The 27,168-nt window shown below is 37.2% G+C and overlaps 2 protein-coding genes across 2 annotated transcripts; both read right to left on the minus strand.

The window, feature by feature from the left end:
* Nucleotides 1–433: 433 nt before the first annotated feature.
* On the minus strand, nucleotides 434–1,603 carry LOC132552774 (1,5-anhydro-D-fructose reductase-like). The gene has a single exon (XM_060216963.1). It carries the CDS (start codon nucleotides 1,517–1,519, stop codon nucleotides 548–550), a length of 972 nt encoding a protein of 323 aa, XP_060072946.1. The 5' UTR covers nucleotides 1,520–1,603; the 3' UTR covers nucleotides 434–547.
* Nucleotides 1,604–5,231: 3,628 nt separating this feature from the next.
* On the minus strand, nucleotides 5,232–26,779 carry LOC132552773 (protein lava lamp-like). The gene is made up of 26 exons (XM_060216962.1): nucleotides 24,779–26,779; nucleotides 24,434–24,557; nucleotides 23,123–23,225; nucleotides 21,716–21,872; nucleotides 21,187–21,222; nucleotides 20,544–20,624; nucleotides 19,202–19,318; nucleotides 18,704–18,802; nucleotides 17,521–17,676; nucleotides 16,906–16,998; nucleotides 16,013–16,126; nucleotides 15,500–15,595; nucleotides 14,827–15,023; nucleotides 14,242–14,307; nucleotides 13,855–13,942; nucleotides 13,107–13,324; nucleotides 12,446–12,903; nucleotides 12,266–12,388; nucleotides 11,780–11,885; nucleotides 11,427–11,511; nucleotides 10,215–10,299; nucleotides 10,007–10,089; nucleotides 9,544–9,583; nucleotides 9,147–9,303; nucleotides 7,045–7,195; nucleotides 5,232–6,116 (listed from the first exon to the last, which is right to left on the minus strand). Exons 1-26 carry the CDS (start codon nucleotides 26,777–26,779, stop codon nucleotides 5,979–5,981), a joined length of 5,172 nt encoding a protein of 1,723 aa, XP_060072945.1. The 3' UTR covers nucleotides 5,232–5,978.
* Nucleotides 26,780–27,168: the final 389 nt, after the last annotated feature.

The following is a 27,168-nucleotide window of genomic DNA, read 5'->3' on the forward strand; positions in this document are numbered from 1 at the left end:
AAGATGGCTGTCAGTCGGCCATATTTTTTTCATCATCAATCACAACTAAAATGGACAATGGGCCATGGGAAACCTACATGTGAAATATCAATTATCCATGCAGAACTTAAAGACCTGAAACTTTAACTCCCCAAGTCCAAAATGGCAGCCAGTCGGCCATCTTTTTTCAATGGTTCTAAAACGACCAATGCACAACTAGGAGCCATTGGGCAGTAACATATGGAATGTGAAAATTGTCCATCCAGTACTTCCAAGAAAAAAGACGATGAAATGAACACAGGAATAATTATATAATCAGACCACGTAATGCAGTACACCTACAATACGAGAGATAGCCCGGTTTTATCGTTGTATTTACAGTCGATGATAATGGTATTTATCGGTCATAATAATCAGTCTTCGCGCAATAAAAACAACAAAATAACGAACAAGATAAATTCAGATCTTTAATAACGTTTGTATAAAAATTTTGAATTCCGAATATGTTATTTAATTTGCATACAACTTATAGAAATATTTCATATGTCGACTTATTAACATCAAGTCATCAAAAGTCTTCTGCTGGTTTAAACTCGGGATGACCTGTCATGTATTTGAACTTGAAATACCGGATACCTCTGTCCAATGCCTGAAGCTTTACCAATTCTGAATTACTTAAATTGGTGTTAAATATTTCCAAATTTTCCGTCAATCTTTTTTCACTTTTAGTTTTTGGAACGACGCAGAAACCTTTTTGAACCAACCATCCAAGAAGAATTTGTGCTTTAGTCTTCCTGTGGGCCTGTGAAATCGAGTCTACTATCGGGTCATCCAACAGAACAGGTTGGTCGGTGAAACGATGGTGTTCTGGCCGTCCTGGTGCGCCCAGTGGACTGTAGGCAGTCAGAGTTATGTCCCTTGCTTTGCAAAATTCATGCAATGATTTCTGCTGTAAATAGGCGTGGCACTCGAGCTGAAGATTTGCTGGCATTATAGTACAACCGTCAAGTATATTTTGTATCTGTCCTATAGTAAAATTTGACAATCCAATAGATCTGACCGTACCATCCTTAACACAATTTTCCAATGACCGCCACGTTTTCTGTAAATTAAACTTAACGAATTGTAATTCTCCCTTCGAATCCATGGGCTTTAAGTCTCGTTGTCCGTTCTTTCTCATCGTCCATGGGTGATGAATCAACACCAGGTCCAAGTATTTCGTTTTCAGTTTGGCCCTGGACTCCTCCACACCCTCCAAGACATCGCTAGGTTCATGCAATATATCAGGAACTTTGGTGGTCAGAAACAGATCGGTCCTCGTTATTGATCCCGACTCGATACGAGATTTAAGTACATCACCGATTTCACTCTCGTTGTTGTAGGAATGAGCGGTATCGATGTGTCGGTATCCGAGGGATATCGCTTTGTCCACAACTTCACATACACTCTCTCCCAAAAGCTGATACGTACCGAGTCCGACGCTTGGCAGCAGATATCCATTGTGCAATTTTAAAAACCTGTTACAGATATGAACACCCATTCCCTCACAGTTAAACTGTTTATCAATCTATCAGACAGACATCGTTACAATAAACCAATAGCATCACGTCTCCAGAACATGTCATCTGTTCTTTTGTGTGGACCCTTAGTGGATAGAGTTTTGTCAACTGACAAAAGTGTATCTCTAAACGGCAGATTATATTCTATGTTCTATACACCTACGATATATCGCATTTATCGACTACATGAACCTGGTGCTCCACATTCGAGTAACAGGCGAAATGCCTACTAACACAAAGAGCAAGCATTCAACGCGAGCAGTTTGAGTTGGTCCAACAGCACCTGTTCAAAACCAACCGTCTGTCGGAAATGATATGATATTCAACATGGGTTATATTGGAGAATACTTCATCATTGATTCATTAATGCATATTTGACAGAAAATTCAGCGCACCGCATTTTGAAATTTACCTACAGGTGCGTTCAATAGAACACAAACTTTTTAAATGATAAAATCTTCCCTTGTTTGTTTAATTTCCCAATAACTGTGTTTGTTTTATTTATATTTCTTTTGTGCTGGGAGGTGGAGTTACATGTAAGGTGGAGATTGGCAGATATTTGACCCTAGTCGGAGGTCAGGCATGTAGCCGATTGGATGTGCAGGGTCCAGGTGAGAAGACTCCGCAGTCTTATCCATGTCTAGTTTTGAGTCTGTATGGAAATTAACTTGCGGTCGTCATTTCAGATTCTGAATTTAAAAAGAAAGAAGAAATATATAAATGGAACGGTCTACAAAGGAATGATGTGATATTCTTCCCTTCAGGTCCCCGATTTATATCTATTTTGCTAAATAAAATACAATGTTCTCAGTTGGTATGTGATTCAAGTGCCATAGACGTATAAGCACGTGTGATGATGAAATTTCAGTTTATTCTGAAACAGAAGGATGACCAGTGGCACTAAAATCAGGTTACTGTGACCTCTATTTCAAGGTCAGAGGTTAAATTACTAATTTCTGTGTGGTACACACGTTCGAGTAATAACTTTCGAACCATGTAAAATATCTAAATGAAACTTTTAAATTTATCAAAAGAAAATCTTTTTATTGGTACATGTATATATTTTGTTAAAGCATTATGAAGTAATATAAATCAGGTTAAAATGAACAAGTGCGTGATCACAGCGGGCAAGGCCCAGTTAACTTTTTTTAATTTCCAATTGGTTGTAAGGAATGAGAGAGAGAGATGCTAATCTGGTGTTGATTTGCCGAAGTAACTCATTGATCAACAGGTATTAAAATGAAATCGATTATTGTCTATCGGTGCTGTCGCTTTGAGGCACTCCAAAACGCGAGGGAAAATAAAGTACAAGACGGACTATGGACACAGCTTACCATCTAATGGCTGTTGGCCAAAAATTACTTTTACATCAGGTCAATGTAGTCGATAAAAGTAAGGTATCCATTTGGGTTTTAACTGTATATAAAATAAACCAATGTGCATGAAAAAATATATGAAAGATTTATCTCCCTTCTCCAAAAGGGGAAAAAACGAATCGGTAACAAGATTTTATCTTCTGAACATTTTTATTCATAAAAATGGACGGTATAAATTATGATGTATATAAGGTGTATAAATAAACAAAATGTTATATGAATAGATATTTTCTTAAGATCCATATATAAACTCACCTAATGTATCCATTGCATTACATTTTTTCATAAAATGTAAAAAAAAAAATCTTTGTTCTCTAGTGATTTATCAACCAAACCATCGCAATTTTTACAAGTTCATGTTTAACTTCCTATTGCAGAAATGCTTAAAGTTATGACATATGGCATCACAAACTCACAGACTCCATTGTGACATAACAATGAAGATCATGTCTTCAGCACCAAAATAACTTCATGTTTGACATGGAAATATCCACATTCTACAATAGCAAGAAAATTTGCCTGAATAATCCATCATGTGATAAAAAGGATCTTAAGTTTGTTTCATTTGGATAGATGACCGATAAAATTTGTCACAAATAGTTTCATAAATCACATATCAATAACTTGTGTAGGATCCTATATTTTTACAGCAGTAAGTCCTAGGAAGCCAACATGCAAGCTCTAACTAACAGTGTGGGGGACACGCTTATTACTAGAAAAGGAAGAAACATTCATCGGTGTTTTCACTGAAAAGCAATAGCGGATTTCAATCATAGGGTTTTTTTTAACTCAATAAACATGGCAAACTTGGCTGGGCTGAATTTTTCTGCAGCTCATTCAGTTGAGAGCTTGCTCCTGTAAATCCCAGTTTCTAGGTCTGAATCACTAGTCCAGGCCAGATACAATGGTATACAAAAATATTGATGACAGGTGTAACTACCGGATTGTCTCCCTAAATCATGAGAATGATCAGCTTTAATTCACGGGCATTGTAAAGATTTTTACACAACATCAAGTACAAATATGCATAACAATGATAAATGAAACACCACAGAACATTCATGTTTTATCGATGACCTGATTGGTATATTTGACATAGTTATTGCCCTTGGCACAAAGTAATTAGGGAAACAGTTACAGAACCTTCGAAATACATCAGCAAGAGCTTCACACATAGAAAGAGGCAACTCATGTGAAGGGATGGAAAACGTCCAACTAGCAAAATGTTCGGATGTTCATAATGGATATAATATTTTTATTCAATCAAATAAATGGGAAAAGATGTAAGGAAGGGCCCAAACTAATTATGTGGATTACTCAGCTTTATCCAGACCTGTAGGAATTACATATACAGGCCACAAACAGATCTTTTAATACTTAGGTCCTAAAGAATATATAAAACTTAATTAATTTATTAAAATGAATTGGATAAAACAAGTTTTCAGAGAACAATTAAAATTACTACCTGTGTTAAAGCTTCCAATGGAAAAAAAAGTCCACATGTAAGTGAAGCATTTCTTCATATAAAATGTTCTTCACAAAAACTCAGTTGGTTTAGAATTCTTCTATTTAACTGTAACAAATCATACTAGGTAACACTTCTCAAAATACAATATTCTACACAAAAACTTTACAGTAAAGTCAGCTCACTTCTCTTGAAATACATCATCATGTGGGGAATCATTACACTGTATAAATGTCTTGTTGACTTATACTGAATGAACGTTGCCAAAGAAATCAATTTACGACATTTACACACCAGATCCACTCTTTCAAACAAACATTCAACCTTCAGAGGATATAGCAATGATTACAGAGTGAAATCTATGCGATACAGTTACTGGCCAGTAAAACAGCTGTACATTTGTCTGATGTGATCTATGTATTATCCTTAACGTCTAATTTCATAAATAACGATAGGCATACAATTTTAAAATACTGAAATATCAAATGAACAACATGAAATTTGGAGACGTTTTGATTTTGTAAGCTGATATGCAAAATCTTCTGTGCAAACATCTTTCTTGAAAACTTTAAATGTATAGAAAAGTTCCTCGATCTGAAATAAAAATCACACAAATTCATAATCCTTTTTATCACATGTGTTCCAAAGAAACTGTTGGGTAATTTTTTTTATATATCATCGTGAAATCTTGGCTGCTACTGTTGGTGATTGTGTGTGCCATTTTGACATACCAGAAATGTCACAATAGATAAGTTAACAAGTAAAACACAACCATATTATAGCTTGTATCAAGGGAGCTTTCACTGTGCAACACTATCCTCACAAACCCACCCTCCCTCCCATCCACCCATGTAGCAAGTGTGACTGAAACACTAGTAAAATTTATTGATTATCACACTACCAAGAACAGAACACAGTACATCAGAGTTCTCTGTCTGATTTCTCCTCTACACTATAAAGTGTCTGGACACAGTACATCAGAGCCCTATATCTGATTTCTCCTCTTCACTATAAAGTGTCTGGACACAGTACATCAGAGCCCTATGTCTGATTTCTCCTCATCACAATAAAGTGTCTGGACACAGTACATCAGAGTTCTCTGTCTGATTTCTCCTCTACATTATAAAGTGTCTGGACACAGTACATCAGAGTTCTCTGTCTGATTTCTCCTCTACATTATAAAGTGTCTGGACACAGTACATCAGAGTTCTCTGTCTGATTTCTCCTCTCCACTATAAAGTGTCTGGACACAGTATATCAGAGTTCTCTGTCTGATTTCTCCTTTACACTATAAAGTGTCTGGACACAGTACATCAGAGTTCTCTGTCTGATTTCTCCTCTCCACTATAAAGTGTCTGAATATTTTCATACTTCTGTCAATCATTATCACACCATACTCTCACATTCTTTCTGACCAATGAGATACTATCCTCCAATTTCCTTTCTGACCAATCAGATAGTGTCCTCCCACATTCTTTCTGGCCAATCAGATAGTGTCCTCCCACATTCTTTCTGACCAATCAGATAGTGTCCTCCCACTTTCTTTCTGACCAATCAGATAGTGTCCTCCCACTTTCCTTTTGACCAATCCGACAGATTCTATTTCCATGCTGATTTGACCTTTCCTTGACTTGGCCTGACCCCAGCTGCTGCTACGGGAGCCACTTTCCTTTCAGGTTTCTTTACCTGCGAGCCTGGTAAGGCTTTTGAAGCAGTCTGTCCCTGTCCTTCAGCTATCTGCAATAAATTAGATTACAGTAATGGATAGGACTTGTAATATTGTTTTTTAGTGAAGTATGCATCCTGATAATCCAGGGGTTATGATCACTGTCACTCTATGCACTACTAGAAAATGTTATGACAAAACTGAAGGCACAAGCGAAGTAATTTTATTGGTTCCCAGAGAAAAAAAAAAAACTGACTGATCACTGGCTGATAAGCTCCTTTTAAAGATTACAAAGGAGAAGCATCCAACTTCAAAGCCATTACAACATACTGTGATGTGACCTCTAGATTCCTTTGATGTACATCAGAGGGTCAAACTAGACTTTCTTTTTGTCTAACGACAAGGTGTCGCACAAGGAATCTTCAATTTTGTCATGACATGTTCCAGGGGTGCAGAGAGCAAATAGACTAACCCCCAGGAGTATCGAGGATGTGAAGTATAATGGGTTTAGTGTTGTGCTGAATAGAACAATATTTATCACTGAAAAGAAAATAGCCAAACAGGAGCCATGAAAGAGTGGCCATCTTGCCATATCAGATTACAGAAGTTGTTTGGTCATCTAGTCACCTTTATTAATTCCTTCAAGTTTGGTGAAGACCTGACTTGTAGTTTTGGAGAAAAATGTTGAAATTCCTTATGGCAAAAACCAGAATTTTAAAAATAAATAAATAAAAATAAAAAGACTTTGAGTAAAATCAATAAGTTCCCAGACTTCATTTTGGGGATTAACTGATGGTGTTTTAAAGTGGCATATCAATGGATCTAAAATATTGTAAAGGATTCCACAAACTAAACAACTGATTGGTGTAGCACTAAAATATACTCCATCTGAGGACTGGGTGGAGACCAATCATGTACCAAAAATATAACACGAGATCAGAAATCATTTCCAGAATCTGAGTTTCACTATTAAGGTGTAAAATGTACTACAACACATACTCCTGTCATCGCAACCTTGAGATTACGTTTGACCTTGGCCACATCCTTGTGACTGACTTGTGGTGGGGAACGTGGTGAGATATTGTTGGCTGCTCCGGTTTTCTTCACTCCCCTTGGAGGTAGTGGATGTCCTAAACGTTTTGTGGGTTGCCTGTAGGAAAAAAGAAATCACAGTCAAAAAGTAATTACAGACTCAAAGAGTAATTTTAGTATTAGATTAAATAGGGGATTGAGTCCTGCTGTTCTAGCTGCATTCATTCTAGGGTGAAGTATACAGATGTATTTCTGTGACAGTCAAGTCATATCATGTCCAGTCAAACTAACACCACACAAAACGATGAATAATTACATCTCCTACTGGACAAACTAAAAACACTGTATCACTCTCCTACGTCCTGTACATTTAGATTTAAGACCACGGTCAACCATTGGGCCACAGTAGTCACTTTATAGCTGTTGTCATTATGTAGATCAGTACCTTTGGTATCATATGTTTTTTTTATAAACTTTTGGCTGCAATTGAAGGACAAACTTGACAACAAATTAGATGGTGACAGTATAGAAATGCTGATCCAATGATTTCATAAGTAATAGTCAATCACATCAAATTTATATATAGGTATCTGAAGACACTTATATTAGGCATCTAAAGTCACTCACAACAGGTATCTAAAAAACTTACATTAGGCATCTAAACCCACTTACATTAGGCGTCTAAAGTCACTCACAACAGGTACCTAAAGTCACTTACATTAGGCATTTAGAGTCACTTACAATAGGCACCTAAAAACACTTACATTAGGCATCTAAAGTCACTCACAACAGGTATTGAAAGCAACTTACATTAGGCATCTAAAGTTACTCACAACAGGTACCTAAAAGTCACTCACAACAGGTACCTAAAGTCACTTACATTAGGCATTTAGAGTCACTTACAATAGGCACCTAAAAACACTTACATTAGGCATCTAAAGTCACTCACAACAGGTATTGAAAGCAACTTACATTAGGCATCTAAAGTTACTCACAACAGGTACCTAAAAGTCACTCACAACAGGTACCTAAAGTCACTTACATTAGGCATCTAGAGTCACTTACAATAGGCGCCTAAAAACACTTACATTAGGCGTCTAAAGTCACTCACAACAGGTATCGAAAGCAACTTACATTAGGCATCTAAAGTTACTCACAACAGGTATCGAAAGCAACTTACATAAGGCATCTAGGGTCACTTACAATAGGCACCTAAAAGAACTTACATTAGGCATCTAAAGTTACTCACAACAGGTATCGAAAGCAACTTACATAAGGCATCTAGGGTCACTTACAATAGGCACCTAAAAGAACTTACATTAGGCATCTAAAGTCACTTACATTAGGCATCTAAAGTCACTTATATTAGGCATCTAAAGTCACTTACCTCTGGCATTTAAAGTCACTTACATTAGGCATCTTAAGTCACTTACATCAGGCATCTTAAGTCACCTACATTAGGAGTCTGAAGTCATTCACAAGAGATATCTAAAGCAACTTACATTAGGCGTCTAAAGTCACTCACAACAGGTATCGAAAGCAACTTACATTAGGCATCTAAAGTTACTCACAACAGGTATCGAAAGCAACTTACATAAGGCATCTAGGGTCACTTACAATAGGCACCTAAAAGAACTTACATTAGGCATCTAAAGTTACTCACAACAGGTATCGAAAGCAACTTACATAAGGCATCTAGGGTCACTTACAATAGGCACCTAAAAGAACTTACATTAGGCATCTAAAGTCACTTACATTAGGCATCTAAAGTCACTTATATTAGGCATCTAAAGTCACTTACCTCTGGCATTTAAAGTCACTTACATTAGGCATCTTAAGTCACTTACATCAGGCATCTTAAGTCACCTACATTAGGAGTCTGAAGTCATTCACAAGAGATATCTAAAGCAACTTACATTAGGCATCTAAAATCACTTACACTAGGCATCTAAAGTCATTTACACTGAGATCTCAAATGCATTAGTGCCACTTATATGAAGTCATATATATTTGTCAAGGTGATGTCAGTACGCACTTACATATTTGAAAGGCTTGAAAATGATCCCTACCTCACATTCAAACCCTTCAGAACCTCCATCAACTCTGTGATTTGTTCCATATCCTGTTGTGAGGCCTGAGGTTGTTCCAATAATGCAGTCTGCTGACCTAATAACTTGGATATTTCTGCCAGCTGGTCAGCACTCAACACTCCTTCATATGAGTTACCTAGATACAAAGAAATGTTACCAAGCAACCAAAGTAGGAAAGGATTGATGTTAGTATACCTGAAAAATGTGGGATACTGCCCACTGTTTGTGTGAAAAGAAAATTAGAACTTTAATAAATCTGTTGGAATTACTGCACTTGGATTTTAAAAAAGTAAGTTTATAAAACAGGGGTAGAAGATACATGTTACATTGTGCGAATGGGTAAAAAATGTTAAGTTATGTCTATTATAATACACACCTGGAGTAGTGATTGATTGTCTGTTCCCTACACTTGCAGCCTGTAAAAATAAATTGAAATGTTTATCTACTAAAACTCCATTCTCTGTATATTTATATATCTCTCTTAAACTCCCTCTTCCTATCATGTTTCTGAAGGACAGCCATTATATTTTTGTAAGACTTTCTTTTTTTTTCAGTCTGTGAAGGACGTATCTAATTTTCATGACCACCTCCCTTATCATACTTCTCTACGGCAAGACTGTATATTGGCAATGCACTCCTCAGTAATTTTTATCTGTGCTTAGTGTTTAATAAGCAGAATACCCTAACAAGCAGTTCCTCTCTGATATGAAGCATATTACATGACACCATCCTAAGTTGTTCCTGTTTGTAGTGAGCAGTTGTATAAATCTGGCACCCTCCCTAGCACTTCTTTTTATGTTAAAGCCGTTGTATAAGCCTGATACACTCAATAGAATTACCTTGCCATCACGAAGCTGTTGAATGCGTGTCAGCTCCCTCTGAAGCTGTGCTGCTTGTGCAGTGTCATTCAGGTCTAGTTCTTCTGCAACAGGGAGGTATGACATTCATCTTGAAATAGTGTATGGTGATAGAAATTCTAGACTGTTTATTGAAAGGATTGTTACTTAACAAAAACCAACACTTTCCTTACAATTGGTCTTACTATACCTGTCTGGTCTTGTGATAACTGTGAACTGTTCCCATAGTCAATGTCTCCATCCTCACTGGCCTCCCCAGGAGTTTTCTGAAGAAGCTAAACCAAATGATAATAATAAAATTATAAACAACCATATGTAGATTACATAGAAGTATTATCGCCAGTTAAACCTAAACTTGTGGTTTCAATTGTTTTAAGAAGACTTAACACACCTGAACTTGGCATGTCTTTATAAACACATTCCCAAAATAAGGAATGTGACATATTACTTAATTGTCATCTATAAATGTTACTTTACCACTTGCTGATAACTAATCCAGTAAATTATACAAGAGGCCCATTGGGTCTGTATAACTTGCTTGGCTTTACTTGGCTGACATTGCTTTATTAAAACTAAAGGAAAATTAATTCTAAATATTTAAGCACACTGCAACACAACATATCTAGTTTCCCATTGTGCCCCAACCCTCAGTCCCCAGAGGGGTCAGCAAAACCATCATGATAGAGACCAGATTGAGACAGAATCCTGTCATTCCTACAGAAGAAGGATTTTAAACAATTTGTTTTATCATCCTTATAATGGGTCCTGCCCCTCCTGCTCAGGGTGTTGAGATCTATTGTTTACACAAAAACTGATTTCCCCATATCCAACAATACTTCAGACCAACTTTCTACAAGATCCAAAGAATCCTACTGGGAAAGTATTTTTTTCAATAATTTGTTCTGTCCTCTATTGGGCCCCACCCTTTCTGTCCCAGAAGGATAAGACTCGTCATTTATACAAAAATAATTCCCTTTCACTCAAAAAATCTAGGCAAAATCCTTTCATTCCTACAGGAGGAGTAGGGTTTTGAAAGAATTTGCTAAACTTCTCATATTGGGCCCTGCCCTACAGACCATGAAGGCAGGGAAACACAGTTTATACACATTTTTCTTGTCCACCCAAGGATGCTTCTAGCCAAATTTTGTCAAAATCCACTCAGTCATTCATGGCTAATAGCGATTGGTGCAGTATGGCTTATGCTTACTGGTCCTTCAGACTAGGTGGGCTCAAAATGTCGCTACTAATTTTACAGTTATAATCCACTATTTGTACTGCACTTAAATAATTTTACTGTTATAATCTAATATTTATATTACTGCTTACTAATCTGAATTTTATTATAGTATCATTTGTATACAACACTGCTAATTTATCTTGTTGCTGTTGATATTTATTGTACCATTTGTATATAATGCTGCAGCTGGCCCTGACGAGACTCATGCTCCTCTAATCTGTCTGATAACTGACTGTAGTCCACATCAAGTCTGAAAGGAGGAGAAAGTGTTATTTTAAGACATTTCTTCAATGATACCCTATGGAAGTTTTCCTAATCATATTGATACTTTCGAGTCAAAGATATTGACTTTTGCATACAGAAAACAGAACATCTTTACTAGTTGCCAATATGTTTTAGGAAACATGTTAAGATATTGTTTTGAAAAGGAAAGAAAAAGACTGTTTCAGAATCCTATTCAGACTATGGCTATTGTAACAAATTTTTCAGCACATACTTATTCTGAAATCATCACTCACTTGGCAGTTTCTGTAGCCAGGTCTCCATCCGACAGGTTACGGTCCTCCCTGATGCGATGGTGACCCTGCAATTTGGTGGGTGGTGAGTGGCCAGGTTGAGACCAATCTGTCACAGAAAAAAAAAACAATGGATCACATTTACTTGATAACGTCTCTCCTTCACTTCCTAGATGTGTTTTTTCCCCAGGCATATGTATAAGTAAAAAAACTTACATCTCTATTTTAAATTCAAAACTGTTCTAATTAAGCAAAATTGTTAACAGTGTTTTGAGATCTGAATCCTTAGATAAAATTCATCTGAGAGTGAACTGAAGAATAACAGTCTATACATTAAAGACCCTCTTTTGTGTGCTGAGTCAACATGTCACAGTATTTAGCACTTACATGAAATGTCATGTATCTAGTACAAAGTAACACATTTGCCTTTTCTGTAAATAAAGTCTACTTGGGGATTCCATTAACATAATGCTGATAAATGTTTTTTACCTGATGGATGCTCTGATATACTGCTGTCTGGTGTCTGCTCATAATGCTGTGCCTCACTACTGTGTTGCTGGGGGGGTCGGATAGGCACAGCAACAGGTGGAGGTTGCTGCTGCTGTTGCTGTTGTTGTTGAGGCTGCTGTTGTTGTTGTTGAGGCTGCTGTTGTTGATGCTGTTTTTGATGCTGATTGGCTGCTAATGCCATTTTAGCTTGCTGAGTTGACCAATCAGAACTGTTTGTAGATGTGGGCTGCAGGCTGGTGATAGTGGCCTCATGCAGCCAGTTATGAACACTCTTGTTATATAAATCTGACCTCTGAGTCATATCCGGAACATGAAATCTGTCTGTATTTTGGAAAGGCAACTGGGCACTATTTGATAACTGATAGTCCTCTGAATTTACCATTGTTTGTGAAGTGTCTGGATTTCTGAACAGCTCCTGATTCATTGTCTGTGGATTGCTTGACATTTGGCATGTCTCTGAGTTTAATGCTGTTGTTTGTTGAAGACTTGTTCCTACCTTTGCAGTTCTATCTGTATTGACTGTTTGTGAAATGTCCGGTTTGCTACTGCTTTGGTCATAAGTTGAACCACTAACTCCTTCAAAGGAGCCTGCTCCTCTCACTCCTGGATGAGACAGACTGTAAGGATATAAAACAAACAGTTAAAACAGGTACTGTGGCAGGAGTTCAGAACTACAATGACTGAAGTTATATAAACATTTCATAATATAAAACATCTTTTTCAGCAATGTGTTAATATTACAGTTCAATATTTACAATGAGCTTAGCTCAATAAACTGAGCTAGTAGTTCTAGCCAGTCTAAATGTAATGAGTTGCTCACCTCTGTAGCAGCTGCTGTATATGGAGCGAGGTGCTGAAGTCAGCCAGACTGAGCTCTGGGTTGAAGGGACCACTCTCAGACACTCCAACAGGGTTGTGATCAGCTGTGTCTGTGGTCAGGTTGTTTACCAGTAGATCATCAGATTGGTGATATGACTGGACATTATCTTCAGATCGGCCAGGCATTGACAAAAAGGATGAGTTTGGATGGGGTGGTTTCTGCAATGAGGACATGAATCATCCTTTTACACAATGTACTTCGTAATTTATCAATCTTTTAATCATAGTTCAAAGCATTTTGATTGATGTACTCTGTAATATGAGTTATTTTATCTTTCTATATTTTGCAGTTGAAATGTGTTTTGTGTGATAATGCAAAAAAAAACAACGTAGTTTTGATAAAATATCTAAAAATATTTGTCTAATTAAGCATTCTACATATTTCAAACCACAACAGAACATTACCAAACAACCCTTGTGATCCAGTACCAGGTTTAAATATCATACCAGGTCATACATAAAAAACTTACCTGTTTATTTGGGGAGCCAGACATCAGTGATACAGCCTCATTCTACTGTGTTACAGTAATATAAGTAACTTACCTTTTTATTTGGGGAGCCAGACAGCAGTGATACGGCCTCATTCCACTGTGGTACAGTAATATAAGTAACTTACCTTTTTATTTGGGGAGCCAGACAGCAGTGATACGGCCTCATTCCACTGTGGTACAGTAATATAAGTAACTTACCTTTTTATTTGGGGAGCCAGACAGCAGTGATACGGCCTCATTCCACTGTGACTGCATCATGTACTGTAGCTTTGTAAGGATCTCACTCCTGCTCAACATATCAGATACAAACAACTTACCCAAAGTACATACAACATCCATTCTTTTCTCTGCTTTTTCTTCCTTCTTTTTACATTTCTGAACAAATCTATTACATCATCAATTATAAGTGGAAGATTAAATTCTCTTGCATCAGGATCCATGAACATTGAAGAGACACAACTTTTATGCTAAACCACAAAATGTAGTTACAAATGAGAAGAACTAATGCTTCCTCATAGTCACTGGTACCTGCCAACACTACTGTAACTTAAATTAACCATGGTAATAGATTTGACGTGTTCTCACCTCTGTGACTCAAGTTTCTGTTTTGTTGACTGTAGTGAAGTTATTTCTGTTCTGCTATCATGGAGTCTACAGAAAATAAACAAGTAACTTTACACATAGTTCTTAACACTACTCAGTTAAATTGTCTCGGCACTGGATATTGTTACTAAATAGCATTACTATTAAATTTGCCAGGTTAATCCTTGTACCATCAAAGCTCTTGAAGAACAATAGTGTCATTTAAAACACAGTTCGCAAGTGAAGAAATAAAGGAAAGTTGAAAATAATTCTGCAACAAGATATAAGTTCTTGTCCTTTTCTTGTTCTGAAAGGAAGATTAAATACCAGTTTCCAAACCAAAGAATCTCATTTCAACTCATGTCAAAGAATGTCAACACCATGTCAAAACTTAGAAACACATATGCTGAGGTAGCTGATGGGCACCTCTATTCTTTGAAAATGCAATTCAATAGAAACTTTAACACTTTGTTTTAGAACTGGTTAAGAAAGTAGCTTGTAAGACACTATTTCACATCAGAAAAGCATCATATGATAAGTACAGACAAACCAAAGTGTAAAAGTAAAGTCGTGCCAAGTAAAAATTACTTTTGTTCATATTCCTGGTAAAGTTTTCTGCTCTCATCCTCACGGTTTTTGAGATCATCATGGTAGCGAGCAAGTTGTTTCTCCATCTCACGTTTGTGTCTCTGTCCCAGCTCCATAACCTGGTGGCGATGGTTCTCTCTCAATGTCTCCTCCTCTTCCTCCATACGCTTGTGGACATCCGCAATCTGAGATGCTATCTGTCCGGACAAAAGTCATGGTCAATTTAAGACAGGTTTATCCCTACACTATTGCCTGACCTTGTCCGAAACATACCACACAGGGTACCCAATTCTATAGTGCATTTGTTCTCACAGAAATTCACTATCTGACACCAAGACTCCAAAATAATCACCTTTGTCTTTTGTCAGATTTCCTGTTCATTGCTTTTATGAAAGTTTCAATTTAGTGTCAGAGTAGTGTTCAGATGTAAAAACATTTTACTGGAAAAGCTATCAATCAGTTTAGGTTAAAGAATTATATCATGCCTCTAATTCCAAATTTGGCAGATTTATAGACAGAGTTAAGCTTGGGTTTTAGTTCATAGTTTTACTCCTGGTAGTTAATCTTGGGTCTTAATTTATATTATAAGTGATGTCATTTCTTATCAAACAAAACACACATTTTCTAAATTGCGTTGATTAATTTTACTGGAGACACAATGAGTATGAAATACCTCTTTCTGCATCTGTGAGTGTAGTTCTGCCTCAAGTGCTCTTTGTGATGTCTCGTACTTGTCCTCCATGATTCCCATCTCCACTTTCAGACTCTCCTGTAATTACAATATACATATGTTAGCTGCTCATATACATAGTGGGGTACAATTATGAACTCCTACCTGTCATTACATTTCTGATGTAATACGATAAAATCTTGATAATGTTTTGAACAATATGTTGTGGAATTACAAAAAACTGTCTACATGACAGGACAATAACTTTGACAGGACAATAACAGTTATTGACAAAAGCCAACCAGTTATTACAATCCAACATCAGTTCAGCCAACCAGTTATTACAATCCAACATCAGTTCAGCCAACCAGTTATCACACAATCTTAGACTGAAAGTCTTGTATCAACAAAAACATTTGTAACTCAGACAGAAGTCCTGTCACAAACCACATACTTTGACTGAAAGCCTTGTATCAACAAAAACATTGTAACTCAGACAGAAGTCCTGTCACAAACCTTTTCCCTTGATACAACATCTATGTCCATCTCCAGACGCTTGATGTCTGTCTGTGATTTCTGTCTCTTCTCCTCTAATTCCTTTACCTCATGCTCTAGTTCAGCATTCTTTGTCTGTGAACCAAATAAATTTATTGCTGACTTCATCAACTGATATGGTATTTTCATGTGATGATGCTTACATATGAATCACTCTTACTACATGCATGTCATTTCTGCATGTGGACATCAATTTGTCTTGATGGGAAATTTCTAACTACATCTGAAGACATAGAACTGACATGACAGAATTTTTTATTACCAATGATACCCACAATTTTTCTAATGCTGACCTTGACCTATGGTAGATTGGCTGATTGAATACCTAAACCATATTATCTAACCACAGATGACATTGTGAAATAGATCCAATGACACAATGAAATATTTTTTCTATCGATATAAGTTATGGCCTTTGCTGCAAATTGATGAAGCATCTCTTACAGCTGTGATATCTTATCTGCAGAAAGGTGGATGTGAAAATTCCTAATGACAATCAGCTACTGTAAATTATCAATATTCCTGGGTGTTTTATGTCATTGATGTTGTGGGTACTCTCAATCCACAAATTTATATGACAACAAACTTGTGAACTTTGTGTACTAATAAGTAGATCTATTGAGCTTTATCTATCCGCAAAATACTGTGTCTATGAATTTTTTTTTTAAATCCTGAAAATATATAATTTTACAGTACTTGTACAGGTATATACGGAGAGTCATAGGAGAGCTTAATTATGGTTACAATATTGTCTGATAATGGTCTCAGCAGTTCTGTGTTTTAAGTTGACTCAACAAACCAAGCATAAACACTGATCACCAATTATCCAAGAACACCTGTCATATTCTACTTACCCGTTCCTGTTGAACAATCTTGATGTTTTTCTCTGTCACTTCCTCCACACGTTGCAGCAGCTCTTGTTCACGCTTAAACCATTCATCCTGCTCCTAATTAACAAAACCAGAAATTGTATAATTTTGAAGACGCAGCCACTAAGGTTCTACATCATGAGCATCAGAGCATGAAGAAGAAGTTAAATAAAACCACCTTAACAGTTTATCTGCCTTGAGATTTTAATACATTGAAATCTGAGATATATATATAAAAAAAAAAGTAATCAATGTCTTCCACAAATGTGACTCATAGAATTACCTATAACGGGATGTGAGGCACTAGTATTTCAATTATTAAAACACCTGTTTCTTTGTCTTGGGAAACTCATTTACAGGACTTTTCCATGTAAAACATTCAAGACCGACTTCTATTGCTGTCTGAAACATTTTCAAATCTTGATGGAAAACTGCATTTGCATTGTGTGCATTAACTGCAATTCCATATCAGACAAAAACATGTTTATTTAGAGACCTGTTAGCCTGGCCTAACTAGTTTCACACAAGTCTTGACCTAAAATCTGATGCTTTGAGCACCATCCCTGATTACCATTACATTTCCATTTATACACAACATACCTTATGTAATCTATCCTGCAACTGTTGCACTTTCATCTCATTAAGTTCACGATTTTCCCGTACTTTCTGCCATTCTTGTTCCATGAGTTCTGTCCTTTCTCGTTCTGATTTAATTACATCTTCAAGGTGCAAGCGAGTTCGCTCATGATCCTCAGCCTACAATCAAAGTTACGTATTCAGAACAGATTCTGACTGATGATATCTGAGTTTTACTTACTGTTAACATTGATAGGGGAGACAGATGTTGAAAAATATACAAAGCAGTGTATAGAGGATCTAAAATTTCTCATCCTCTTAAACACAGAAGGTATTGATGAAATATACTACTCCTTGTTCCACCTGCTGTAAATGAAGCTTAATGCAAAGTCTAACTGCAAATTGTTCAAAATGTGTCAGAAATCTGACAAAAAACTTACATATAATCTAATTTCATTACATCAATTTAAGAGAGTAAAGGAACCTCCACAATTACTGATTGTGAAACATATTTCACTTAAGTCTGATGGTAGTGAGATTAATCAACAGACAACATACACTAATATTTAAGGTTTAGAAGTTAAGCGGATTGGTGAAATAAAGAAAAAATGTTCACATCTAGGTCTTATTGTGAATGAAGAAATTACTTGTTTTCATACAAAAATACAAACTCTAAATTTCATCTTAGAAATACTTAATGCTCAAAAATCAATCTGCTAAAACTATCATATCAGATATATTTGAACTAATACAGATTCTTCATTGCAATGAATAGCTGTCAAAATCACTGCTGTCTCAGAATGGGCAAGTCACCTCATTTTGGTTTTTTTTTTTTTTTTGGTGTTCTTTTTTTCCCTAATTTAACAAAGTGATCATGGCTTGTGAACCAATTCCCATCCTTGGCACATGAGCTTGGATTATAAGGTTAGCTACCAACACTTTGACAATTATAGGTCACATCAGACTGAAAAGTACTAAGTCAACAAAGAGGCGTTATTCATACATATACAGTGTACAGGAGAACAAGATGGCCATCCTAAGAACAACATTTTACAAAGGTACAAAAGCCAATTAAGTGAGCAATACAATACATGCAGTAACTGAGTATAAACCTATACAAGTAGCAGATAGGAAGGCTGGAATACAGAGGAGAAGTTTCAGTGATTGACATTTTGAACACAACAACACATAACAGAAGGACACTCACCTCTGTTCTCAACTTTTGAACAGTCAAAATAGCATCTTCCTTCTCCAATCGAATCTCATTTACTGCCCGTGACATATCTTGTTCAAAGTTTGCGGTAATCTAAATTAAAAACAAATCCAAAATGTATACTCACAATAAAATTTCTTTCATACACAGACTTTTATACATGAATATCATCTGTGTCACTCCGGAAGTCAGTAAGGACTCTAATGACAAAAAAACTAAATTTTAATCACGGAAAAGAACATTAAGATCCAATTGTGCATATCAATTTTTTGTTAAAACCTGCTAAGTAGCTGAAGAATTGATATTCTTAAAATTACATCAGCCGTCTATAAGGTGGAGAAAAGGACTGTTACTCCATCAAAAGTCTGGACACGGGTAAGATCTACAGGTGTTTGAGGTATTGGTCATGTGTATTTGTGGAGCAGTTTTAAGATATTGCGCCAGAACAGAATCCCTGAGACAACCAGTTTAATCAGCCGGCTAAATACATACACTCTGCTGTTTAGATAGATTTTCCTCCAGGTGTGTTTTCTCTCTTTCAATTTGTTTGATGTATTCTTCTTTGTCATCATCTCGTTTTTTCCATCCTTCCACAACTTTGGCTAATTGCTGAAAAATTTATTTGAACTTTTAACCACCTCACCTCTGATTTCAAAATCGTACAAATTAAAAATTCTAACTTTTACTGGATTTGCTATTTATGCATTACATATTGTAATACTGTACTGTAACAGCAGAAAATTTGGTTCCCATCTGTTTATATTCAGAGACCGATACTAGTACAACTGTAGATATATCACCAGTGAGATCTTGTGTCTAGAGAATGATACCAGTACAACTGTAGATATATCATCAGTGAGATCTTGTGTATAGAGAATGATACCAGTACAACTGTAGATATATCATCAGTGAGATCTTGTGTCTAGAGAATGATACTTATACAACTGTAGATATATCATCAGTGAGATCTTGTGTCTAGAGAATGATACCAGTACAACTGTAGATATATCATCAGTGAGATCTTGTGTCTAGAGAATGATACTTATACAACTGTAGATATATCATCAGTGAGATCTTGTGTATAGAGAATGATACCAGTACAACTGTAGATATATCATCAGTGAGATCTTGTGTCTAGAGAATGATACCAGTACAACTGTAGATATATCATCAGTGAGATCTTGTGTCTAGAGAATGATACTTATACAACTGTAGATATATCATCAGTGAGATCTTGTGTCTAGAGAATGATACCAGTACAACTGTAGATATATCATCAGTGAGATCTTGTGTCTAGAGAATGATACTTATACAACTGTAGATATATCATCAGTGAGATCTTGTGTCTAGAGAATGATACCAGTACAACTGTAGATATATCATCAGTGAGATCTTGTGTCTAGAGAATGATACTTATACAACTGTAGATATATCATCAGTGAGATCTTGTGTATAGAGAATGATACCAGTACAACTGTAGATATATCATCAGTGAGATCTTGTGTCTAGAGAATGATACTTATACAACTGTAGAAATATCAGTGAGATCTTGTGTATAGAGAACGCTAGCAGTACAACACTAGAAATACACTAGTGAGATCTCACGTCACAATAACCATCTTAAAGGGGAATGCCCTAGGCATCTTTGATATAATACTATGTTTAGGTGTACTTGCTCCATCACCCATTGCCAATTAGTTCCACAAAATGTTCCAATTTGGAGGTGATCCCCTTCTCAAGCTAATGCCTTTATACTTCATACACACACTAGCGAACAGTTCATTTACTGTTTACTTGTCGTCACCAATAGAATGCAAACAAAATAGCCACCTACCTTGTCAAGTTGTTCGATCATGATGTCCTTGCGTTTGTCTGTGGAAACTGCAACAGCAACTTGTTGTTGGGTCTCTAGCAGCTATAATAGATAAATTCTGATCTATATATAGGCTTTGTGACGACAACTTATAAAAATAGCTCCGCAAACACGGGCAATACCCCACAGCCTTATCATAAAGTTGGAAATGTGTGGTTGGGGTGAGTGGAAAGTTATCTCAAGAATGGGTTGTGTAGGTCCATAGGCCCAACATCCCCAGTCAAAATGGTGATGACCGGTGATGAAGTTTTTGAGACAATAAGCGGTATGCAAGTGTAGACGGATGGACGTACAGACAGACGGACGGATGCCTTGCGTGATCGCAATACCCCAGACCCTTTCGGGCTGTAGGCTAAAAATTGTCAGATAAGGCTTATTACTCTAAAGATACATGGAATCAAATTTGGTAGGACAACATTATTTTTACAGGTCTTGGTAACATCTAAAGTTGGAAGAAAACCATTGAGGATTTGTAACATCACAAGGTGACAATATATATAATATGGAGTGACATTCTCTGTCACATGTGGTGTTAAAACCACCGTCTATGTTCTCACATGAAAAGGAATGGATCCTGTAACTGCTGCTTAAACAACATACTTACTTTGACGTTGAGTTTCTGAATATGCTGCTCACAATGCTACAATGAAAAGATATAATTTGAAATGTCTTAACCACAAACAGAACTGTAATTTTTCATGACTCATCTCCTAATAATGACTGTGGTAGCCATATTTTACTCCAGCTGAACCTTAAATCAGCAAAATTTACCCATAATTCTTCTTATCATTCATACAACATTTCAGCAATCTCATTATTCAAATAGTATTTAAATTATTAGTTCCAATTAGATTCTAATGAGGAAGGTAAAGGCGGCCATCTTGAATTTCATTTTCACTTAAAACATTATAGAAATTGTTCATACCACTGATAATTAACTGGATTTTCCACCAAAATTAGCAGAGAAGTTTACCGATGGCGGATGAAGCTCCACAGCAAAAGCTAACTTAAGCTACGTAAAAACTCTGTGATGACCACAACAATTTTCGTGACCAATTTTAATAATTCATATAGGAAATGGCAACTTGGACAAGATACCCATTTTAAACTAGATTTGATATAAGTGTTTGTACCTTCCTGCGATACCGTTCCTTCTCCAACATATCTCTAAGACGCTGGTTCTCCTGGTGTAATGAGTTATCACTACGAGAAACATTGGAAGTGTCTGACCAAATACGAGATGTGAAACTTGGGAAGTTCTCACACAGCTCTGATGCATCCTCTTTACCTCTGTAAATAACAGATTAGAAATGTCACGTGATCTTTAAGCACTCTTCATTTGGTTCTATGTCACAATTGTCTCTTTGTTACTACTTACCGTAAATTTGCGGGTATAGTGCGCAGGTACTTTTTTGGTTTAAAAAAAAAAAAATTCTACAGAAAGATTAATTGATTACTGGTTACTGCGATGAAACAGTTGTGGTTTGATCCATTGATAATTAGGAAACCATAATCATCCTGACCCTAACATATTTAATTACCTTATGTAAACAAATTCACACCGGTGCTTGACTTAACAAGCATGAAAGGCTTGGCTAATTGGATATTTAACGGTTCTTAACAGGTAACAAACACGTTGAGTATGAGCAGATTGATCACACCCGGCTTCGGCTGAACACGTACTATTGCTCAGAAAACGATGTTGTTTTAACTGTCTGAAAAGTTTCAATCCTACCTTGTCCCCATATCTGTACCAACCGCGGTATCCGAAGGTACAATTATAGATTGTTTATACCGACTTCGACATGGGGAAACAGCGAACGCCATTGACTACGCCAAGAGACTTAAGTTTCGTGCCGCCGGTTGCCACTTCGACATTCCAGAGTGAAATATCAAGGCAGGGAAGAAAAAAAAGACGGTCTAAAGCCCCAACCACTGACCAGAAGAGCTGACATAGGTGCGACAGCGAAACACATAGAGATTGGAGATAGCTGTTCAACCCTATGCGATCGCCGAGATGCCGGCATCGCTCACAGTACAACAAGACTGCGCGTGCAGGCCATGCAGATCAAGAGAGGTCATGGGGTCACCAACATTGGGCATCAGTGGGATGGGCTGTCCGATTTATGAACAGAACGACAATCGCCCAAAAACTTCCGGACTCACTGAATTCCACATATACATCATCAAAATGAGGCAGAAATTCAGACATTATTATAGCCCTGACCAAGAGCAAGACCGTCACTATTCGAACGAAACGAAAAAAAAAACAAAAAAACTAGAAAATGTCTGTAAGACATGAATGCCCCCCCCCCCCCCCCCCCCCCCAATGTGAAATAATAGTGAAAGGTCCGAATGAAGTTGTTAGGTGGTATATACTGATTTGGGACGGGATGCAACGGGACGGGACGGGACGGACATGGAGAAATGTCAGGTACCAAGATATGGACTCTTCAAGTGGTAATGACAAGGGTCTGAAGCAGTTCCATTTACCGGTACCTGTATAATGACTGGTCAAACAGACTGCATCTTGTGCTTACCTTGATACTGACTGGTCAAGTGGTGCCTGATAAAGGTAAGGGTCCTGAGGCATGTCCATCAAAAGTCCACTTACTGAATCCACATGGTTGTACTGCTGTGTTTCTAGGAGCCATCAGAACATAAAATTAGTAGATACATCATAGTGTTTGTATCATTGCGTATAACATGGGGTATATGAGGAAAACTTCACAATAAGTTACAAGAAAACATGCACAAGTTCACAACTTCCTGCCTTCAAGAATTGCCTCCTAGCTCTCTTTGATTTCACAAATTTCACAATGCTTACTGTTTTTTCTGGATTATAAGCCACATTGGTAAAAAGCCAAAGAGCTGATTTTTACTGATTTTTTATTTGATCCATATATAAGCCACACTCTTTCTTACAAAGTGGTAACTGTTTATCAAGATTGTTAGTGAAACATTTAATCAAGTTTGCAAATGAATTTTATTGATGTGTTTCAAAAAACATGAAAGAGCAAATATCGAACTTGTTTGGCTTGGGTGCCTTCACAGATTGTCTATGCACAGATATAGTGCCTGACATTACGTATAAATTACTAAAATATCTCTCCGCTGGTGTCTGTCCTGTTAATTCTTATAGTCCCATGCTATTTCTTCTAGTAAGTCACACAAAGCCATCCATATCGTAAACAAGCATGGCGGTTGTTTGAGAATTCGACCTATACCCCAATGACCTATCAATCCCATGATGCTAAAGGCTATTGCAAACTTCCGCTATGACTTCAAAGTAAAAGTGAAAGTGGTGTACTGGTACATTTTTTATTTTCGCCCACATACAGGCAGCACTGGTATATAGGCAGCACTGGTATACAGGCAGCACTGGTATACAGGCAGCACTGGTATATAAGCAGCACGCCCAAGTCACAAAATAATGGTGCAGCTTCTGATCCTGATGAAAGCTCCAAAACTATCACAACTTCATGACTCTTGGAATGAGTAACTTTTATATTCTAAAACAACATGTGAACTATGTGTCAATTGCTAGTGCATTTTTTTATGATTTTTTCATGCAATTCAAGGACATTGTTGCTAGAAAATCATTTTTATTACAAATTCCTATGCTATGATTTCACAAAAAAAAAGGGGCAAGTCTCACAGAAAAAGCAGAAATCCAGGACTCCCCACCCATATATCTATGTCCCATACAATTCGATGTTTTATTAAATGTAATTACTGGCGATACACACCACTGTTCTAGAAGGGTTTTTGATGTACAATCAGTTTTGTTAATGAGAGTTATTTCTCTTCTTTGAAGGCATATACTAAACTTGGTGCCTTGAAGCACTTACCATTGAAAGTGTCTGAGGACAGTTTGAGCATACTCTGAAGCTGACTGCGGACATTTTCCATCCCCTGAACGTCCACACTTGAATCTCCTCCATGGACATCCATATTACTGTGAGGAATCAGTTGCTGGAAGCACAACAAATTACAATAAATTTTCTGATATTTAGTACCACAGAGTAATTGACAGATGGTAACTGATGCCAAAACCATGCTTGGTTATTAGGATATAAAGATGTCAACCAATACCAATTATAATTAATGACCCCAAAACCTTACACAAGCAGTATAAATATCTACTCCACACTCTCACCTATAACTAATACACTCATTTAAACAGATCCTGTTACCTCTTTTCCGACCACACGCTGACCAAACTCATCTGGCCTTGGATTTCGACTGTACTGCTGGACCTGTGTGACCACATTTATCCCTGGATGGTGCACACCAGCATGAGGAGAGTTCGAGTCCTCCCCTATCCCTGCCCCCCTGTCACTTGATGAAGACACTTGACCAATTGTTCTCGACCTTTCTGATCTATTTCTGTGCAAACTGCCTTCCACTTTTCTTTCATAATCAGATGGATAATTCTGTTGAGACCTGTCCATTTTTTTCCCGGCTGTCACTGTTGACCTTTGCGTCACGTTTCCCTTCCTGTCCGTCGAAACTCCTTTTCTGGCAACATCTTCTCCTACGGGCTGAGAGTGGGGACCACCTCTCTGTTGCTGTACAGGAGGGCCAGCTACTTGGCTAGGCCTTTTTCCTACACTATTACCGTGCCTCAACTCAGAATTTTGACCTTTGACCCTTATACCAGATGTATCCTGTTTTGCCTGTTCTTGTCTGGATTTTTGCACAGGATGTATAACCTCTCGCTGGGAGTTCTTAGCTGGCATAGTTGGTCTTTTATTATTCTGTATCTGAGCATTACCTGTACGCTTTGGAGCAGTCATTTTTGGTTCTTTAAACAAATTTCTGGTTTGCTTTGTCTGCTCACCCGGAATTTTCCAAGCTGATGGTGATGGCAGTCTCTGTGAGGGTTCAGCTGTATCACTAAGAGGAAGTTCTGACCTTTGATTGTGACCTTGAAGTGAATCTGATCTTGGTTTTCCAGTAGGGTGTAGCTCATGAGGAGAGTTTTCAACATTTTTGTCACTCTGCATTTTTCTACTCATGGATTGTGGGGAGCCAATGCCACTTGTCATCTGACATTGGTTTCTGACTGGAGATCTTTGTGCATTCTGTAATCTTGGAGGTAAACTACTTGAGAATACTTGTGTTTGGGGAGATTGTGATTGAGATGTATTTTGGATATTCAAATCATCAACACATCGAAGCCCTGGAGACTGAGATTTCAGAACAGTTTCTGGAATTTTATTGTTTGGCGAGATTTGCTCTGTTCTTTCGTATCCTGAATCATTAGGTATATTAACCAGCACTGATCGTTTCCCTACAGGATGACCTGTAATAGGAGACATCTGATAATGTGACCGAGGTGAACCTTCATTGTCAAAAGGACGACTAGGTGGGGAATATTGAGACCTCGCCACCATTTCTAAAGTCTGGGGATTTTTCTGATGAACAACATCTCCCTGATTTAAATTTGGTTCAAACGCCATTGAATTATTATACATATTGGCCATCCCACCATTGTTTAGTGGTGAAAATATCACACGACTGTCTAATTCTCCTTCACTTTCACTTGTATGAAGTGGAGAAGATTTAAGTTCAAAGAATCCTGTTTCTGGTGAGGTTTCCCGTGTATTTTCATCATCTGCCTGAGAACCACATACTTCTCTCTCGAGATATGACATGCCCCTAACCTCATGCTCAGGAGTTGACACTGAACGATTCATTCCATGGGGGATCATCTCCTCTGTCTGTGCAGTTTCATCCAGAGCAGAGAAATCTAGTTGTCTAACAGGCCTAAATATTACACTGGATTCATTATCACTTCCAATGCTTGGCAGAAAACCACCACTTTGTTGAAATGCTGGACTTCCTTCTGGTCCAGACCTCCTATAAGCATCCATGTTACCAAAATCTGATACAGTATCTCTGCTTATATCAGCAGTATTTTGTAATCTGTTCATATAGTTATAGTTTCCTGGAAGTTGTTCAGGACGTACCATTCCATGTTCTCTATTAACATCCATGTTAAAACATTGTTGTTGTGAATCTTGCACATTATTAACATGAGAGTCTGATATCATGACAAAATCCCTCTGATCATCCTCCTGAGCCCCTTCTCCTTCAAAGTGACCTGGGCCTGAACTTGCTGGTCCTTCAAACCTTATTGGCTCTTGAGGGATACCATCGGTCCCATTTAAACTGTCATTGAACTCTTCCATTCTTCTAATTTGAAAGTGTTTCGCATCTGCAGTGATGGACCTATCGCAGAACCTCCATTGATGCTACATTAGCCTGTAATATAAATTTTATACTTATTAAGTCTGCATGCATTTGGTAACAAAATTGTATTTAAATGAATATGTCCTCGGTTATTCAATATAAAATATCTGATTCGAAATGTACGCAAAGGGTGTTTAGTTTATAAAACTAATAAAACACTGTATACAAGATCTAACGACACTGATAGATCTCTGATCATGTATGAATTCGTGCATCGACTTGTAATTACATTTAGAGTTTATCTGCAATGTTACTTTTTCATTGATACACGTCATGTTCATCATCAGTAATGCCGATGTAGCGCTCAGAAACTACTCTGTCTAGTGAA

The sequence above is a fragment of the Ylistrum balloti genome, unplaced genomic scaffold (genome assembly GCF_031769215.1).
Source record: "Ylistrum balloti isolate Yb309-2 unplaced genomic scaffold, AGI_CSIRO_Ybal_v1 Utg370278, whole genome shotgun sequence".
NCBI classification, from domain to species: Eukaryota; Metazoa; Mollusca; class Bivalvia; order Pectinida; family Pectinidae; genus Ylistrum; species Ylistrum balloti.

Coding starts and splice junctions, on each gene's coding strand:
- LOC132552774 (XM_060216963.1), bottom strand. CDS start 1,519: ATGGGTGTTCATATCTGTAACAGGTTTTTAAAATTGCACAATGGATAT.
- LOC132552773 (XM_060216962.1), bottom strand. CDS start 26,779: ATGGAAGAGTTCAATGACAGTTTAAATGGGACCGATGGTATCCCTCAA. Junction 15,596..16,012: donor ATGTTGTATCAAGGGAAAAG/GTTTGTGACAGG, acceptor TTGTAATTACAG/GAGAGTCTGAAAGTGGAGAT. Junction 11,886..12,265: donor TATATCAGAGCATCCATCAG/GTAAAAAACATT, acceptor TTTCTGTGACAG/ATTGGTCTCAACCTGGCCAC.